Here is a 19,162-nt window from a genome sequence, read left to right on the forward strand (position 1 = left end):
TGCAAGATGAAAAAAACACGTGGGATGTGCTTAGTGATTGCAGCCAGCACAGAAGCTGCTTGTTGACACTGATGAACATGACTTTCATTGTCAATGTTATGCAGTGAATCAGAAATCAGGACCCAGTGCCAATCTAGATGGTACAATTGCACTTTGCTACTTTGGAAGGTCAAAATAGTGTCGCCATACTAAAGAGGTTGTGGCACCTGCACAGTGAAGGCTTCCATAGTATGTTCCAGGGCCAGGCTGAAATGGTGCACGCATTGCTTTAGTTCCAGAGATAGCTTGATCACTGCCTTGTAAAGAACCTCCATAGGATGTTGTTTAGACAAAGCCTTGGCCGGCAGTGTCATCACTCACAGATGTAAACTGTACTAATATCACTCTGTTATGGTTTTTTGTTGTTGTTTTTTTGGTTTTTTTTGTGGCAAGAAAGGTTATTCTGCCATTATAAGGCTTATCTTTTTGAGGGGCTCTAGGGTTTTGTAAGAAATTAAAGAGGGAGCAACCACCAAGTACTGCTTTTCTTTACTAGGTGTCATACTGGCTCTCAAACAACTTTGCTCTTAACAAAAACTGCCAAAAACTTTAAAGGTACTACGTTTAGGATTCTTTCTGGCTGAAACATCACTATGTTCAAAAATTAGATGTCCAGCATACATTTAAGATCAACAGAAACAAGAGATCTTATTTGAAGGCTTTGTCAGAGACCAGATGATGAAGAGACTCAATTCAAGACAAATAATTTAAAACATATTCAGTGAATGCTTGCTAGTATGGACAAGACAAGTAATGCTAGTCCAAACAGTAAAACCAGAACTTCCACAGGAAGTGAGACTTGGATCCTGTATGCTGTATTTTGCATTCATAAAAATTAAAGAAATTTAAGTAATTTTAATTTCTTTGTGGTAGAAATGCTGCTAGTAATGACATTTTTATCGCCTAGCTGCAATGTAACACCCCCACAGGAATGATAAAGCTTCAGAAAAGCAATAAAAGAATCCCACATATAATTCTTCTTGAACGTAGATATCACATCTTAAGAATGTACAATTAAAGCTTTCATCTCAGAGGTTCAATAAGCATAATCGTTCTTAAAAGAAAAAGCACCAAAAAACCCCACAAAAAAAACTACCACCAGTAGGATCGACAAAATAAAATACAGTATTTCTGGCTCTAAACTAGAAGTGATAATGTCTTGCTAAAGCAAATATAGGTGCTGCGTGCTTCAGAGATTTCCTCTAAACGTGGTAATGTGAATGCACTGCTTTTCAGAATTTCAGTCTTCTTTTTTCCTACTGAAATAACATAAATCATCACCTGCTTTTTATTGTAAACAAGTTTTTCAGGTTATATTTCTTGACTACAATTTACATTTTCATCTGTTGTCAAAGCAGTGGCTTAACAAGAAACAGCTTTGGTAAGCACCTGTATTCTCTGAAACTGCACAGTTATCCAACCCAAAAGCTTATTGCCAGTAATCCTGCTTTAATCAGAACTCTGACTGCCTATAGTGAAAGCATTTAGGATTTGCAAGTAGTGGCAGAGATCTCACTCAGAAACGTTCTTCTACAAGGTCCAAAAAATCTCATGATGTTAAAATTATCTTCACCACCATGGTGACTTATGCCTGCATGTGATAATAGCTTTATTAATCAGCATTTCACAAGGTATAGGCATTGCTTTTAACACTTATTATATGCACATTAACTTCAGTTGCCTGAACCATGAATTAACTCAAACTCAGAGTGCTTGCTGAAGTAGCGTTATCTACAAGCTACAGACAGATTTCTTTAGTTTGTGCAGCATCTTTCGTAGGAAGTGCAAAATCAATTATTAACACAAAAATGTTATGTTAATTTATCTTAAAGCATAGAGTAATCATGGACGGGGAACACATAAATTAAAAATCCATGATCTTCTTTTCCTTCATTTTCTCCCACTAGTTTTCCTTCCTTCTGAAGGAGAGGGTGCTTATGTCATTATGTGCCTGTTTGTTTTTTGCAAATTGTCTTCCCTTTGTATCTTTCAAATTCTTTAACTGGTTTTAACAAAAGTTTAACTGTGGTATCAGACTCAGAGGCATCCAGTTTGTTCATACCTTTTGCAAAATCTGGAGATCTATCAGAATAGACAGATAATTGATCCCCAGGTAGGTCACGAAATTAGTTGACTTTTCTCAGGATAATGACAGCGTGAGCTCAACCAGTAGCAGATATCAAGAAACCAATCACAGGAGAAATATTACAGGTTTCCCTAAGCACGTGAAAAGCCTATCACGGAATCATAAAATGGCTTAGGTTGGCAGGAACCTTAAAGATCATCATGTTCCATCCACCTGCTGTGGTCAGTTGTCAGCTCCTAGATCAGGCTGCCCGGGTCCCCATCCGCAGGTACTGTGGGCAGCTCTTCCAGTGCTCCACCATCCTCTGTGTAAAATATTTCCTCACAATATCCAATCCAAACGTCCTCTCTCTTCAGCATCCCTTCTTTCTGTTGTATCAGCTGCACCACTCTGCTTGGTGTCATCAGCAAACTTAGTGAGGGTGCACTCAATCCCCCTGTCGGTATCACTGATAAAGACATTGAAGAGCACCAGTCCCAAGACAGACCCTTTTTGAGCATTGCTTATCAGCAGCCTCCACTTGAGCATAGAGCTGTTGACCACAACCTGGCTGCAACCATCCAACCAATTATTTATCCACCAAATAGCCTTCAAGTCTATATTTCTACAATGTAGAGATAAGGATGTGGTTTGGGGCCATGTCAGAGGCATTGCAGAAGTTCAGGTAGACAGCATTTGTTGCCCTTCCTTTGCCACCAATGCCATCATTCCATCGTAGAAGTCCACCAGATTGGACAAGCATGATCTGCCCTTGATAAAGTCATGCTGGCTGTGATGGATCATGTCCTCATTTTGCACATTCCTTAACATATATTCTAATAGGATCTGCTGCATGATCTTATCAGGCACAGAGGTGAGGCTCACTAGCCTGTAGTTCCCTGGGTGTTCCTTTGTCCCTTTCTTAAAAATGAGAGCAATATTTCCCTTTTTCCAGTCATCTGGGACTTCATCTGACAGCCGCGACTTTTCAAATATGACGGAATGTGGCTTGGAACCCATATCAGCCAGTTCTTTCAGAACCCTGGGATGCATGTCATCTGTCCCCATAGACTTGTGCACATTCAGCCTCATGAAGTGGTCTTGGATTTGCCCATCTCTTACACTGAGTGAGATTTTGCTTCCCTGACTTAACTCCAAGAGGCTCAGGGATGTGAGAGATGTGGGAAGGCTGACTTCTGGTGCAGACTGAGGCAAAGAAGTCTTTGAGTACCTCTCATGCCTATTGGAGGTAGTTCTTACTTCTCATTAGTCGGAGGAGGTCTGTCTCCTCTGCCCAGTGTACCTATAGAATCCCCTATTGTTATTTTTTCGCATCCTTCACCAAGTCCAGTTCCATATATGGGCTTTTGTATGTGAATACACAGCATGGAGTCCACCCCTCAATGGAGGATAAAAACCTTACCATTTTCTTCTTAAACTTTTACTAAAACTCAGCTAAAATATTATGTATCATTAAAGGCACTTTAAAGTAGGCTCTAGAAGTTCTATTCATTAAGGAGATATTATCTAAAAATCTCAAGGTATTTTGACAAGTCATATCATTTGGAGAGCCTTACCTCACATGACCTTGAATTCCCTGATTCTGAAGTGGTCATTGAGCTATGCTGATCACACATGCTGCGTGATCAAAACTAACACAAATTTGTGAAGTGGGAACACAACCTCTCTCCTGCCAAACATATAACTTTACTTTCAGGCTTTAGACTCTTAGGTCTTTACTTTACATTTAATTTCACTCATCTGTCTTTCTTCCTTCTCAGATTCAAGGATTCAATGTGGAAAATGGCCAGTTTTCCTATGCCAGTGACTGTACAGGTTTCTTCAGCCCTGCAATCTGGATGGGCTTGTTGACATCTATAATTTTACTGTGGATCCTGACCTACGGAATTCATATGATCATGCAGCTCACAACAAACAGCAGATTTGATGATCCCAAAGGTCCAGCTCTGTCAGTTCCTCAGACAGAATAGCCATGGATTTATTTAATACTGCTTCAGCATTTTCTGGGTTGATATTTATGATTTTTCTAAGCCTTCTACTTTATGACATGTGTAACCTGAAAAGATGTCATCGTGGAAAAGGATAATCAAATGACATATTAAACGGATACTTATGGTTAGCAACAATAATAATAATTCTACTTGTTATTAACTTCCTTTTTTTTTTTAATAATGTTCGTTATTAAGGTCTAAGGTGAGGTTGTCAAGATTATTACTCTAGTTATTAAAAAGACCAGAACAAGCTGCCTTCAGATTAAATATTTTTGGCAAAGAAAGACTATCACAACAGAGAGAAATGAGAAGGATTTATAAATAACTAATTCAATAAGAAACTGAACGCATTATCATACTAAGTATGATTAAATGTGCCAATGCAGATGGAAATAATGTAATTTTCTTAGCGTTCTTCCTTTGCCAGGTGTCTTTGGAGTAGTTTTGAAGGTTGTACAAAAAAGGGGAAAAAAGGTAGTGGTACTCTACTGTTTAAGTCTGAATGTGTTTGTGGTCATCTCACTGCTTCCAGAAGCCTGATAGAGCTCAGTGTGATTAATTCTTATGCAATTAATAAAGATGCTACAACCTCTCACTGAGCAATCTGTCTGTGGTGGGAATTGCTAAATATTATGGGACAGTAAGTGGTAAAATGTTGAAAAAAAGGTAAAATAATATTTTTATACTTTTGTTACCAATGTATTGTTAAGAGTGCACATGTTCCATTAGTAGTTTAAGAACAAAAAGATAGAATTTAACAAAGTTATATTAGTCACATTAGGAAAATTCTCTTTTCTTCTTCAATCTCGGTCCATCTCACAGGTCAGTGATTAAGAGGAAGGATGGTTAGAATCAGCTCTTTAACTAAGCCAGTAATAGTTTATACTCGTAATTTCTGGATGCTGCATTTTTGCTTCAAAGCCAAAGAGGTAAGATAAATGCTACCTGGAGCTATTTCTTCTGAATCATTCAGTCCTGACTTGGAGGACAAAAAGGAAACTGGTATATAGCCAGGAAAGGTGACTCCACTGCTCTAGTATTTTCCCCTAATGTTTTTCAGAACCTTGAGGAATGCTGCCGTTTGGTCTGCACAAAAATGCAGCATTAGAAAGGCACTTTTTCTTTGCAAAAATAAGTTGCCAGGAGAGATAACTGTACTCCATTAGTTCTCTCTTTAAAGAATGAGTCTTCCCTGAAAATTGACATGATAGTCATGAAATTGATAGCTAGAACAGACGAAGGACATTACAAGGGTTTTGGTTTGTAGAAGACTTCTTTCTTATCACTCTTCTGTAGATTCCCCAAAAATTGAAATAGATTTTGTTCACTGGTGATGATATATGAGAACTGAAGAACAGCTACACAAGGCTACCTAGATCAGGATCCAGTATCCAGCAGCAGAATGAGTACAGTGAATATGTACAAGAATAGTGCTTCCTGCAGACATTCTCCTGGTCTCAGCCATTTAAATTCATGGACTTCCTCATCCAGAGATGGTGACCGTATTTAATAACTCTCAGTATACCTATATTCCTGAATTTGTCCAGTTTCCTCTTTGAGCCCATGGGCTCCTCAAGCTCACAGTGTCCTGACTAAAGTGTGGCACTGAGGATACACTTAACCCTCCCTTGCTTGCCTAGGCTGCACTTGGAAAAGAGCAGAAAATAGTCTCCCGTAGGCTGTGAAGAGATAGGCCTCTTCCAGAAGAGATCAAGTTGTAAGAGATGTTGGAAGGTAGGTTTGTTGGATTAGCATCAGTAAAAGTGGAGACCTCAGAAGAAGGGCAGACTGAACAATATGCTGTGTTTGATATTACACTTTCCAGGCTACAGTGGAAAATACACCAGGGGGAAGCCACACATTGAAGTGCTGGATGGGGCAGGTTTTCTGCTGCAAGGTCTGTGCTGGGAAGGAGCAGGAAAGGAGGGGAATTAACTGCAACCCTCAGCATCCTGCGGCCCAGGTGGCCTGGGCTCTGGGCACCATGGCTCATAGAAGAGGCTGAGCTGGTCTGTTTCCATGTGGCAGCTTGACACTGGCCAGCTGGCAGATGCCCACCAAGCTGCTGTAGCCTCTTTTCACTGAGGCCCCCCCACAACCATTCCACTACCAACACTGGGACACAGACACCCAAAACACCATGCCAGGGGCTGAGCACCACCAGAGACCCTGTACTCTTTGGAACCCTTGCAGCTGTATGTTACGCTGCCCTACAGCCATGGTCAGCAACAAGACACTGATTTCAGCAGGGCTGGGCCTACAGAAATTTAAGTAGGATTTTACACCTGCCTGTGTTTGCCTGCCTTGCCAAATAAAGTTAGAAAGCTGCCAGGGGCCTCTCAGTTCTGTGTACTTCTGTTTTCTCAGTTCAGCTTAATCACAGGTGCACTTGTTAAAACACGCCTGCTTCAGGAACGGTTCCAGTGAGAACATTAGCTGTGTCTGGAAGGTGTGAGCCATCATGACTTACCCTGGAGCTCAGTGAAGTTAACAGAAGTATTTCCAAAGGCTTTAGTGAGTGCCAGCTCATTTTCTACGGAGTACAAAATAATAAATAGGGGAGGGCGGCAAAGGAAAAACATTAATAAATGAAACTTTATTGATAGATTCTGATTTTTTCCTCAAAAAAACAAATAAAACAAAAACCCTCCCAAAATCTACAGTGCAACTTGAGAAAAAAAAAAAAATCAGTTTCTCTATGAGAAATCAAGAAGGTTAAAATCAGAGAAAAACCAAACTGAAATGTAAAAGTATTGAATCCATAAGATATTTAAAGCATTTCAGCTCAAAACTCAGCAACAATCACTTGTTGGAGGGAGAAGGGAGATGGAGCTGCAGTCTGAGTCTTCTGACTCCTGTTCATGCTACGGGTACAGGTTTGTTTTGTCTTGCTGTGCTGGTTTCTCTACTTGTAAAACAGCTTCTTTCTCAAACCATGTGGAAACCTATAAATGATTTGCACTGAAACAGACTATAATGGAAACTGTCTACGAGCAGTGTTTGTATATAGACTGTAATGGAAGGTAAGTCATTCCATCTGTGAAGGCAAGACTCGATTAAGTAATTGGTTCCTCCCTTTCTTCCGGGTTCCCGGTAGATAATTAATTTGCAAATATGTATCAGCTGAATTAGGCAGTGCTTGGAAATCAGAGAGCTCCTTAATTCTTTCAACATAAGCTATGGTCAAGCAGAGGGAGAAAAAAGCGTGACTATGAGAAGCTAACCTGAGATACAAGAGGAAATTTGAATATTGGGTATCGATCAGTGCTGGCAGAATGCTAGCATCTGTCTTAGCAGGTGGTGATGACTGCAGGAGTAAGTGTAGTGACAGCCTCCTTAGATTGCCCAAGAGAAGCAGATAACACGCACTTAGTCAAGAGGGCAGGAAGTTTTTCTCCTGCACGCTGTTGTTTATGCTGCACCTTGAGGTGAGTTGACTGTGGCCAAATGTCAGAAGCCAACCCAGCTGTTCTCTCACTGCTTGTCTTTAGTAGGCCAGGGCAGAAAACAGAATGGGAAGGATAATGGGGTCAAGATGAGGATGTAGAAGTCACTTGTCACTTTCATGGGCAAAAACAGACTTGGGGAAGATTAATTAATTGCCAATTGAAATAGGTGGGATAGTGAGTGAGAAACAAAACATTTTCAGTTGGCTCGAAATAATTATGCCAAAATATCTGAATAATCTTTGAGTAAAGGAACCCAGTGTTACTCTTTTTGCTTATAAACGTTCTCTCAGATTAGTTTGTTCCCTATCAAAATTCAACAGTGTAAAATGGAAGAGGAAAGAACTGTTTCTTTAGAACTCGGATTTCTAAAAGCTTAAGAAAATATTGAAGAAGGGGGAAAAAAAAAAAGTAAAGAGCCAAGATCGTGCCAAGGGGTGGTTCCCTGAGTAACCAGTCTCACTTCCAGAATGCAGGTCAGTGTCTTTCCTAGTCTTCCTACCTGTGTGGGTGGAAGGAAGGCTTACTGTGGTGACTGACAGAAAGGAACGTGCCACCTGCTATTGATGTTCCACAGATGAAGAGGCTTGCTGTTCTTCATCATGAATCTTTGAACTCCACCTGTTTGAACAAAGATTGCTTGCTCTAGATTAGCTGGATTTCTTTATACCCCTGGACCTGGTATGTTCTTGAATTATTATAACTGAGCTTAATTGTAGACTGTTTTATATATAATTTATTACTACCATAAATGATTGAACATATATTTTCAGCTTTGCAGATGGCAACATGGGTGTGAAACCCACTGCCAGTCTTAGCACTGTAAATGCTGTACTGAAGTACAGTGACCGTGACTTCATACACAGTTGTTAGTTAAAGAAAACTCTGCAATAATGTTTGAAATGTTAGGGGAAAAGAACAAAACCACAAGAATTTTCATGAAAGTTCCTTTGGGGGGTGGGTAAGTTAAGGACATGCTGATATAATGTCAGAATTGTAATTTTACATATCATATTTATCCCAGATAAATATGGATATGTATATATAGTTAAGTGATAATTCCACCAATTAATGGATATCATTCACTGGAGCATACTGACATGATTTAAGACGTTACGTCTCCTTGTTTTTCATCCATGTTTAACTGTGCCTCAGCTGTTCATTCAGTTCACACTGCTGTGCTCTCTTCTTTCACCAAGGAGGTAATATATCATTCTGCACAAGAGTAGATGAGACGCAGGTGCCTGTCTGGGTCTGTCATTCTTGCGACTGAGTAATAAAATTCTGGCTGAGCAGCAAAGCAGATAGCTGCAAACATTGATGTCTTAACACATTACGTTGATATTGGTGAAGGATTTTTGTCATACTTATTGAAAAGGGAGACCAAAGCAGCCAGTTGACTTGTCAGGGTCAGGGACCACACTGTAGGCATCCTGAGAGGCAGGACCAGCTCTATTCTGGGCACTGTTTTCTGTCTCCTCCTGCCTGAACGCAGTGCAGCTGACCACGTGTATGAGGGCAGTGTCAAGAATGCTCTTGTATCCTGCTGCATAGATCCAAAGCCGGAGATATATAGAAGGCCCTGTGGTCCAGGTGTGGCCTGGACCTCTCTGTTTCTTCACAATGCAGTTGAATAAAGATGTCCCAGATCTTCAATGGTCTCAGCCTTTACCTTTCACAAAAGGAAATATGGAAGACAACGGGCAATATGGGCCATCCTGTTTTCCTCAGTTGGCTGAGTTGAAGTCCTTAGCCGTTCAATTGGCCATCAGTCCTACATTCCAATGGACAAACACAGGTGGCAATGAACGTCCCTGTGTCTGCAGGTGAGGATGTGCATGCCTGTGTGATGCTGGGCTACCTCAGAAGGCTCCCATGTCTTCAGTGCTGGATTCCGTAGTTGCAGCTAGGCTTGTGTGAAGGCTGAGGTCAGAGCCCATGCCTTGGCAGGCCTCCAGGAGCCCGAGGTGTCTAAAAGGCAGGTATTCTGCATTTATTTTACTACATGCATGAAGCAACAGAATTGGTCCCTGGAGGGTTTGAACAGGCAGTTGAATTTTGAATGGAAGAGTCTGAGGCTTTATCTGTCTCTTTATAACTAGCTTGTATTACAGTTACAGAACAGGTGGCCTGCTTTTTCTCATACAGCTTTTGTGGATTTATACGTATATGGCAGGAGTGGCAAAGTTGCATGATGTTTCATTGATTTAGATTTTCACAGAAGTTTTTGGGGCTGTACCGGCTGATCCTATTGCCAAAATGTAAAACCTTAATGGGTTACTACTAGCTTGCTTGGCCTACTGGTGATGTTTGGGTACCTAAACAGAGAGAAGGATCACTGAGCCTTGCATTTGTTTGCCTTAAATTGCACAACAATCGTTTATTGAATACTTGGGGGAAATCAGGGTTTGTTCGTGTTCTGACATAATTTTAGCCCATTTCTGCTATAGTAGCTTTCATAGCACTCTTTGAAGTTCAAGGGGGCAGAAAGATCTGAGCATGCTTCTGGCATTTGTGAAAGGAGTTAAAGATTAACCGATAGCTTTCTGAACTGTAAAATTTGAAACACTTTCTGGAATAAAATTAGTGTCTAAGTCTTAATGTGGCAGCGTTTTGCATAATAACATCCACCTTCTGTTTGTTGTGAAACTCTTGGTTAGCACATATGAGCTAGTTACTTTTACCACCTCCCCTTATCAGAAAGGTGAAGGATCTTTTAGTATGTCATGGTTTTCATCCGGAATAGCCAAAGGTTTCACTTCAAAGATTCAGTAAGAAAGATTGCATGTTACTCATTAAGTCTACATCTTGTCTAATCAGCAGTGTGTATGCATGCTACAAACCCAGGACTGGATTCAGCTGCTGTGCAGTGCGGTGGGACTTATTCCAAAAGCTGTTGATAGTGAGACTGTTGCTGTTCATGCAAATTTAATCAAAAATTATAGCTCCGGTGTTCCTCTTTGATAACTCAATATATTGGGCCTCCTGTCTCAAAGTGAACAACGCAGAGCTTCAACTGCAGTGTAATCTGTGCTCCACCTTTTGTACCCTGTGTAAGAAAGGGAAATGAGCTCTCGCAGCAGAGCAAATGTCTGTTGTTGGTGTTCCAAGTGAAACCGTTTTATTATTATCACTAATTATTATTTCAGTGCATTTGGAAGAAGGGTGATCTTTCCCCTCTAAATAAACGTCTAATGTTAAACAATCACTTATTAGATCCTTATAATGCTGTTAAGGAATACAGTGACCTTGCTTTATTAGCAGCGCTGTGGTCATTTAATATCCGATACTAATGCATGCTTCTAATACAGACAGGGTTTCCAAATAAAAATGTACTGATGGAGGTTGCTTCAACTACGTGGAAAGACAGCAGCTATCTGACTGAATGTATTGACTGGTTCTGTTTATTGTTGTGCTACAGCATTATTTGCTCACAACCATATGAATATACACACATATATGTATCTGAATTCATGTAGAAACTTAGAAAATAAAAGGATATTTTAAAAAATCCTCCTTACAGTCGGGACCTGTAAAGTGAGTTTGGGTGATCTATGCAAAATACAGGACTTTTATTTGAAATGGTCTGTTTGCTTTTTGAAAAGAGACTCTAAGATGGTGAAGCTGTGGTGTTAGGTTGCTCCCAGCCCTCCCGTTAGCTGGGTGCGTTATGCAGAGAACACACTGTGCTGTGCCGATCAGGTCCACCCATCACAGATGATGGTCTGGCTTCCCTCAGATCCTCTTATGATTTAGGAACCGGAGAAGCAAGGTGTCCTTCCCTCCCTCCTCTGTCCTTGCGTTCAGCACAGCAGCAATACTGATGCTCTGCTGATCTTCGGTGTTTATGAAAAACACATCAAGTGATGTTAGCCCTCCTCTCCAGTAAAGACATCATCCTGCTTCCTAATAGACACAGCTGGGTTGGCAGCTGAATACTCGGCCTAATGTTGGTTCATCATTTTTACTCAGGAGGTTATGGTGTCCGCCTGGACACCTGACTTCATGCTTCACCTGAGCTGAAGCTCACCTCGTCTCCCCTTTTCTTCATGTTTGCAATGGGTCTGTTTATGTGTACACAGCAAAAGGTGAACCAGGTTTGATTTGGAAACGCTGGGGTGTCAGTAACTCCAGAACATCCTCTCCTGCGCACAACCAGGGCTGCACCTCCTTGCTGGCCCTTCCTGTTTGGTGACCCAGTTGCTTGGAGTTGAGCACAGCACTTAAAAACATTTGGCAAGTGCCGTGTCTATCTGAGAACAACACAAGTGCCATTTGCCGTCCTTTACAGAAAGAAAAGCTGCTTATTTGTTTAGGAAATAGAGGCTATAATGTTTAACTTGTGATATTTCAGTCACTTCCATGGCAACAGATTCCAAGAGAACAAAGCAGAACTTCACCAGAGCATGTAACAACTTGGAAATGGAATAGAGGAAATTAAACATAGCAATACTATGAAGTTTCCTTTAACTTTTGAATGTTACCTCTGTTAGTTAACTGATAAAGTAATCACTGAAGTAAGCGCTGTACTGCTGAGCTATTGCGAACAAACGGCATTGACTTCCCCAGTGCTCTGACATCCTTGTTTCTGTGGGGACGGGGATGTACCAGCCCAGCATAGCGCCCTTTCCTGCCCAGCACCTTACAGTGCCCTTGGACAATGCCCAAATTCCAGCAGGTGCCCAGCAATAACTGTACCTAAGGGGCAGCAATAGTTAGAAACAAGGATTCAGAGGCATTGGATTTCTCCATCTCCTTCTGTTGGCTTCGGATTTGGCCTTATCTTAGAAATGGTATGGCTCATTGCAAAACAGACTGAGTCAGAGGCTGCAAGACATAGGGCTGAATTATTGTGTGCCTGCTGTTTTTAAGGGCAAACCTCTTATGTTCCCAGACCAAATCAGACCCAGTCACTGGGTTCTTTAACCCATCACCACGGGCACAGAGGGACTGATTTACTTTTTGTGTTTTGGTGTTGTGTGTATGACTTATTCCATTTCCTTATGCTTGCTCATGCAGGTAGCACCAAAAAGGGCACAGTGCCCAGGTATCTAGTGTATCCAGTGGAAAAAACATATCTTGTTTGATTAATAAAATCTTATGTCATGCATCTCCAGTAAATAAATCAGAAATTGCTGCTACAGGATGATGTACCAAAATAATAATAATTAAGTAATAATAAAAAGACACAAAAGGCACCTGGGTTTGTGTTTAACTTCAAATACAAATGACAGCATTTGAGTCAATTATGATGTAAGTAACTGGGTAAGTATCTCCATAAGTGAAGCCTGGACTTTTAAAACTTCAATTAAGTCTATTGCTAGATGTGTGCCACTTAGTTAAACCAATTATTCCTGAAGAGTATTTCTGTCATATCTCTGACAGTGTAGCCTTCGCCCTGAGGAGCACAAGAGAGAGTGTGAGGTTTGGTCATTTTTTTAGCAAACAACATAAGGACTGTCAGATTTCACTGCGACTTTCCATTTTTGAACCTGCTGGCAAAAATGAAGTGCTTGTCAGCCCCGTTAGCTTAATCATTTTCATTATTTTTTTTTGCAGCTTGATGACTGCAAACCAGTGGAGAGGGCTGACAGCCAGATGTCTCAGCTCAAAGGTTTACCCTTCCTTGCTTTCTCTTGCCCTGCCCTTGCATACTCTGGTACTTGTGCCACTAGCCCTCCACAAGCCTTGTCTAAGGCAGCTTAGGGAGTAAAGAAGGGAACCTGCTGCTCCTCAAAGCTTCCAGTATACGTAGTCTTATACTCTGCCTTCAGTAACTTCAGCTTATACAGCAGAAGACACAATAAGGTGATTGTAGGAGCTGTGATCTCATTACGGTTGCTGGAGTATCACAGAAGTCTGTACTGCAGTGCAGTCTTTGGTCCAGCATGGAGGTAGGTGTCCCTGGCAGCGTGGTTCATGTGTCAAATGTTCATGTGTTAGTGTGGTTTTAAGTTCATTGTTTTTCCTATTTACTTGATATGAAGCAGACACTTGAGGTAAGATGCTTCCTTCTCACTTCCCTTTAGGTCTTAAAACATTACACTCCTAATACAGCTCTTCAAAGCAGAATGTTCTGAGCACATCCGGAAGGCTTGGAGCAGGGAGGCAAAATTATCTGGAGGTTAGAACAGAGAAAATCTGTTTTCTTCTGTCTGACATTTGGTCTAGTGATAATCTACAACGTGTCATTCAGTGCTAAATCCTCAGCCTCCAATTTTGGGCGCAATTTTTTTAATATCTGCAGTTGGAACAGTGATGAAGAGCTGAGCTGAAAGCCCTCAGACATCAGGCAGGTTAATGCAAGCACAAGTTGCCCAATGTAGCTGAACACTGTGACAGCTGAACCTAAACTTTCAGCTTCTGACTGGAAACGAGCCTTGTTGAAGATGAGCCCCTGACACAGGAGCTACTCCAATGACAGGCTGCTTTAGATAACTCAGACCTTCCTCTCGGTGTGCCATGATTTCTGCTTCAGTAAAATGGCAAACCACTGAGATGTGCCTTGAGATGCTCAGCTAGATGATACTGTGCCACTGCAAAGGATTTTAGGCTTCTTTTGATAGCCAGACCTCTACTTTTACCTGAATAATTATTTCTTTTGTGTCAGAAAAACAGCATTCTTTTAAAATAAACTGGAAAAGTTTTTTGGTTCAGATTACACTGTAGATTAAATGGTGCTTAGACTCTTGACAGCAGTCCTAATTTCCCCCTCACTTAGTGTAGTGGTGAAGTCAGTTTTGTTTTGTCTAAGTCAACAACAAAAAAAAAGAACTTCTGATGTTGTTTTGGTTGTTTTCTTGCATCTTTCCTCTTTCTTCTCAAGAAAAAGGCAATTTACAAGCTATAGAGAAATTAGGCATTAAACTCTTAGTGCAGTGCGCCCTCAGTTTCAGACTGAGCCTTGTAGGCCTGACTGCAATATAAATAATTGAGCACAAGGATAAGGCTGATTTCAAAAACATACCCCTGCCCCCCAAACTAAAACTTTGATCAAAGTTCGTTTACTCAGATGATTTAATAACAGATCCTTTTCTGTATTGTAAATAGAGCATTTCTCTGGAGGCTGGAGGTTTTCCTGCTTTCTTTCGCTTGATGCCATCCCCTCCCCCAGCACTTTTTACCTGTTATTGAGAAACAGAACAAAGATTACAAATTCTTCAAAAAATTATAATTCTGTCTGCCTTTGTTTGTGGAAGTTTCTGTCCAGATGGTCCTAAAAGGCATCAGGGAAGGACAAGTGCCCTGACATCCCAATGGTTGCCAAATATAGCTAGGAGAGCAAGGATTATTTAGCCTGGGGAAGAGGAGGCTCAGGGGAGACCTTATCGCAGTCTACAACTGCCTGAAGGGAGGTTGTGGAGAGGTGGGGCTTGTCCTCTTCTCCCGCATAACTTGTGATAAAACTAGAGGGAATGGCCTCAAGTTGCGTCAGGGAAGGTTCAGGTTGGATGTCAGGAAAAACTTCTCTGCAAGAGTGGTGAGGTGCTGACACAGGCTGCCCAGGGAGGTGCTGGACTCACCGTCCCTGGAGGTGCTCAAGACATTTGCAGACATGGTACTGAGTGATGTGGTTTAGTGGGCAACATTGGCGGTAAGTGCACAGTTGGCTTAGAAGATCTTAGAGGTCTTTTTCGACCTTGATGATTCTATGACTCTACACTAATGTTTTGTTCTCTTATCATTTCAATATATTTTGCATCTGGATCGCACAGTTTATTGAACCTAAAACAAAAACGCCAAATTCATTTTCTGCTGTTGTCTCTCTCTGCTTTCAGTTCATGTGCAGTTTTCTTTACAGTTAATTCCAGGAGTTTTAGGAATTCCTAAAAAGGAATGTGATTTTACAGCAGAAAGATGAGGGCACCAAGCTGCAGTCCTATTGTGGAGCGCAGGTCCTTTTAGGCATAAGCTTACTGCATACATTCACTGTGTTGGACTCAAAACAAAGCACTGTGGAAAGCTAGGCCCTCAGTCAGTATTTATTCAGCTAAAGACATAGGCTTTCTACAGAAATTTGGGAAGCCAGCTGCTGTTCTGGATGCTGATGCTCAGCAGTCGAGCACCTTGCTGTCACTTGGAGGGAAGGAGAAGTACTGCAGTACTGCCCTGGAAGCCATGCAGGGGCACTGCCATTGCTGGGCCTGGTTGCACACTGAGCCCCACAGCAGCCCCTTGTGTCACTGACAGTTACATCACTGCATCAGTCCTTGGACCTTGCGTCATTGTGACTGCTTCCACCCAGCACTCCCGTGAACTTCCTCTCTGTTATGTAATTGGGATTGGTATCGGGAACATTTGTCATACTGTCAGATCTTGAGAACATTTTAATTTCTTCAATGCTGTCTCCCTGGCTTTCCTTGTCCTTTTACCCCCTGTGTCAGTGACTATCTGTAATGGTGCCAGATCATTGGATATCTAATGCACGCTGCTTCATCGTGATTTGCTGAGAGAAGAGAAACATTCTGACTTTTTAATTGTGAATGAGACAGAAAAAGTAAGAAGAATCTCTATGAACTATCTCCTATTCAGTGTTTTTAACTGCTGCAAGTGGGAGAAGTGAGCCTCGCTTAATCTCTTACTCTTCCTGCAGGAGGAATCTGACCTCTCTCAGCAAACCTTTGGGTAGGAAATAACCCTTAAACTGGAAAACCTCAGAAGTGTGATGCTGCCTTTTATTTTTCATTATCCAAGGAATGAATGAAGATTAATAGGACTTTTTAAAAAGTTACCTACATTAGAGACAAATGACCCAGAGGGTTTGATTCCTTGTGAAAGCTCTGTTCAGCTGCAGAGATTAGCCAGCATTAATTAGTGTTAGGTGAGGGTGTTACTGCCTAATCATTACTTCTATCATTGCACTGCTTTCAGTATCGGTATCAGAGGGCACAGATGAAAGATGAACATTGTTTTGCAATGATTTAATCCGCAGCACTGAATGATTCTGCAGGTCTGCTGCTGGCTCTCTCCAAAGTCTGGCCATGCAATTCAGATCTGGGCTTTAACTTGGGGTAAAATATCACTCTTTTTGGAGTTTGTTCACAGATAACAGGGCTGAAGTGCGTTACCTCTTTGTATGGATAGGCCTGGGGAGTTCTGTGCATCTGCCTGCATGGTCACAGTCCTGCAGTGCATGTCCCAAGCTCCTGCTGTCAGTGCTTGCTGCTGTGTGCCTCAGTCCTGCAGAACCAGGGCAGGATATGATCCTGGAGTAGACTGCTATGGTGACCAAAGCATGGTAGTGATGGAACAGCCCACGTGACACTGAGGTGACCAAAGCATGAGCCCAGGTGTTGCTGCCTGCTCTTTCTGTGCAATTGTCTTCAGAGCTGGAATTACTATTTGGCCTGTCAAGAGAGGAGATATTAACAGGGTATATTGCTTTTAATGGGGCTGTGGCTGTTCACAGTGCAATTGATTTTGCCTCCAAGGTTGAGCAGCAGGGTCTAGCTAATCTTCTGAGTACTGGCCACCAAAAAGCACTAAAGTTAACTTCAGACAGGCAGATTTGAGGTTTGAACCGTTGGTACTTATGTTTTCATGCTGTTTTATAAACAGAAACTAGATAAGCTGCAGCCAATTGGAAAGAAGGAAAGGTAGGGAAACTGCTCCCAAGCAGATGTGCTTCAGGACAAGGATTGCTGGCAGGAAATGGTAACTGGGGAGCAGGGTGCAGAGCTGGGAACCTGCAGCTGAGGCAGAAACAGCTGTGGGAAAGGGAGCCGGTCCTACAGGGCTGCAGACAAGACTCCAGATTGTTGGAGCCCGTGCAAAGCTTCCTATAGTGAGGAAGTAATGAAACTTTATGAATCAATATATTATATATGAATACATATTTATACAATTAATTATAGATTTAATTTTAGTAATGTCTTACCTAGCTGATTTTCTGTTTGTTTGGTTTTGCTTTGGTTTGGTTGCCTTTGAGACTCCCACTCTATGGAATTGCTCTAGGGAGAGAACTGCAGAGCTGAACTGAAAGCAGACAGCTTTCAGTCTCATCACCCAGCTGTGGTCAGCTATTCCTTCAGCCCCAGCAACACAAACTTGAGTCTAACTGAAGACCAGTGTGGTAAAATAGACAGTATTTCTCTCCTTGGTTGCTCTGCAACCAGCAGCAGCAGGTTTCTTGTTGCTAGATCACCCTGACACTTTGCAAAGGAATGTGGAAGCACTGGACCTTGTGACAGAGGAATTTACAGGGTGCTTGATTTGCCAGGAGAGTTTTCCAGAATCTGACAAAAACGCTCATGAACGCCCCATTGTCATTCTTTTTAATACTTTGGGAAATGGGTGCGTGTCTACATGCACACACTGCATATATATCCTGTAAGTGAGAGCTGCTATCACTGCCCTTTAGCACATTTGGCTGCAGAAGGTTAGCAGCAAGTGCAGTCTTTGTGCTACTAGAGCATAAGGACCCTAAGGGAAATGGCAGCCCGTTTGGTGGATGCTGTTAACACACACAGCAGAAATCTCCACTGCTAACTATCTCAGCTTTAGAAATCAGAAAGGATAGATCTGGTCTTGGAAACCATAGTTCCAAATGGGAGGTGTATTGACCCCTGAGGGATGAGACCAGGTGAGCCTGAATAGTTGGTACATCATCAGGCGCAGAGTGCCAGAGCTGGGAATGTCATTCTTGTTCTCTTGTGTACTGGACATATAGGTGTGTTATAATGAGACTCTGAACTGCTGACTCAGGTAGGACACACAGTTTTTAGAATAGAAATTGACCAGGTATAATATAGTACTTTTTTCCCCATGAAAATTACTGTGTCACAAAGTAGGAAAGGGGGGGGGGGGGGGAAGAGTTCATTGAAATACTGACAACGTGTTTAAAATTTATCCAACAGTTGGCCAATAATTTCATTTAAACTACTACTGTTTAGTTTGCTCTGTAAGAACACAGCCCTTGAGAGCCCAGGGCTGCTGCTACCTCGCTATCCAGCAGCACACACAATTACCATCTTTTTTCCTGAAGTATTCACTGCTGCCTCTTCATAGGTAAAGTAGCAATCGCTCGGGACATGCCATAGAAAAAAATGACCCTCTGCTGAAAAAAGTCTTACTCATAATTTATTATTGTTACTGTTACTCCACGATAGCTAGATGAAAAATGTGCCGAGTACGAGGAGAAAGAGAACACAGTTAAGAGTTTAATTTGGAAGAACCAGAAAGACGGGAAGCTTGCAGGGATATCTGAAGCTCATTCCTACAATCTCAGTCTGTAAATCTTTTACATGTGAGTCGGCTGAATGTTAATCTTTGCAAAGATTAAGAATAAAGGTAGTGACCTGAGGCCAAGGTGGAGGGCACAGTGATTAATGTCTCTCCATAACTAATTTCATTAAGGAATTTCAGAGTGCCACATTTTAAATATACTTGAAGCTGTATATAATCCTGCTCCTGAATATTTTCTTGGGAACAGAAAATGATATATAACAAAGGAAGTCATTTGTATAAAATATTGATTATTATGTTATAAAATATTTTATAATTTTATCATCATATTATAAGTAAATTGCTTTAAAAATTGATCTAAAAGATATTTTGAAAGAAATGTGCATCCCTTTGTTCCTGATGCCCAACCACTGGAT

At 41.5% G+C, this 19,162-nt stretch overlaps 1 protein-coding gene across 1 annotated transcript in view; it reads left to right on the plus strand.

Annotated features, from left to right (window-relative positions):
* Positions 1-4,717, plus strand: part of ATP6AP1 (ATPase H+ transporting accessory protein 1) — a 51,352-nt gene extending 46,635 nt beyond the window's left edge. The window contains exon 10 of the mRNA XM_072355206.1: positions 3,886-4,717. Coding sequence (XP_072211307.1) covers positions 3,886-4,095 — 210 coding nt within the window. The 3' untranslated portion in view covers positions 4,096-4,717. The remainder of the gene's footprint in view (positions 1-3,885) is intronic.
* The last annotated feature ends 14,445 nt before the right edge of the window (positions 4,718-19,162 follow it).

Source organism: Excalfactoria chinensis, chromosome 1 (assembly GCF_039878825.1).
Source record: "Excalfactoria chinensis isolate bCotChi1 chromosome 1, bCotChi1.hap2, whole genome shotgun sequence".
Lineage (NCBI taxonomy): Eukaryota > Metazoa > Chordata > Aves > Galliformes > Phasianidae > Excalfactoria > Excalfactoria chinensis.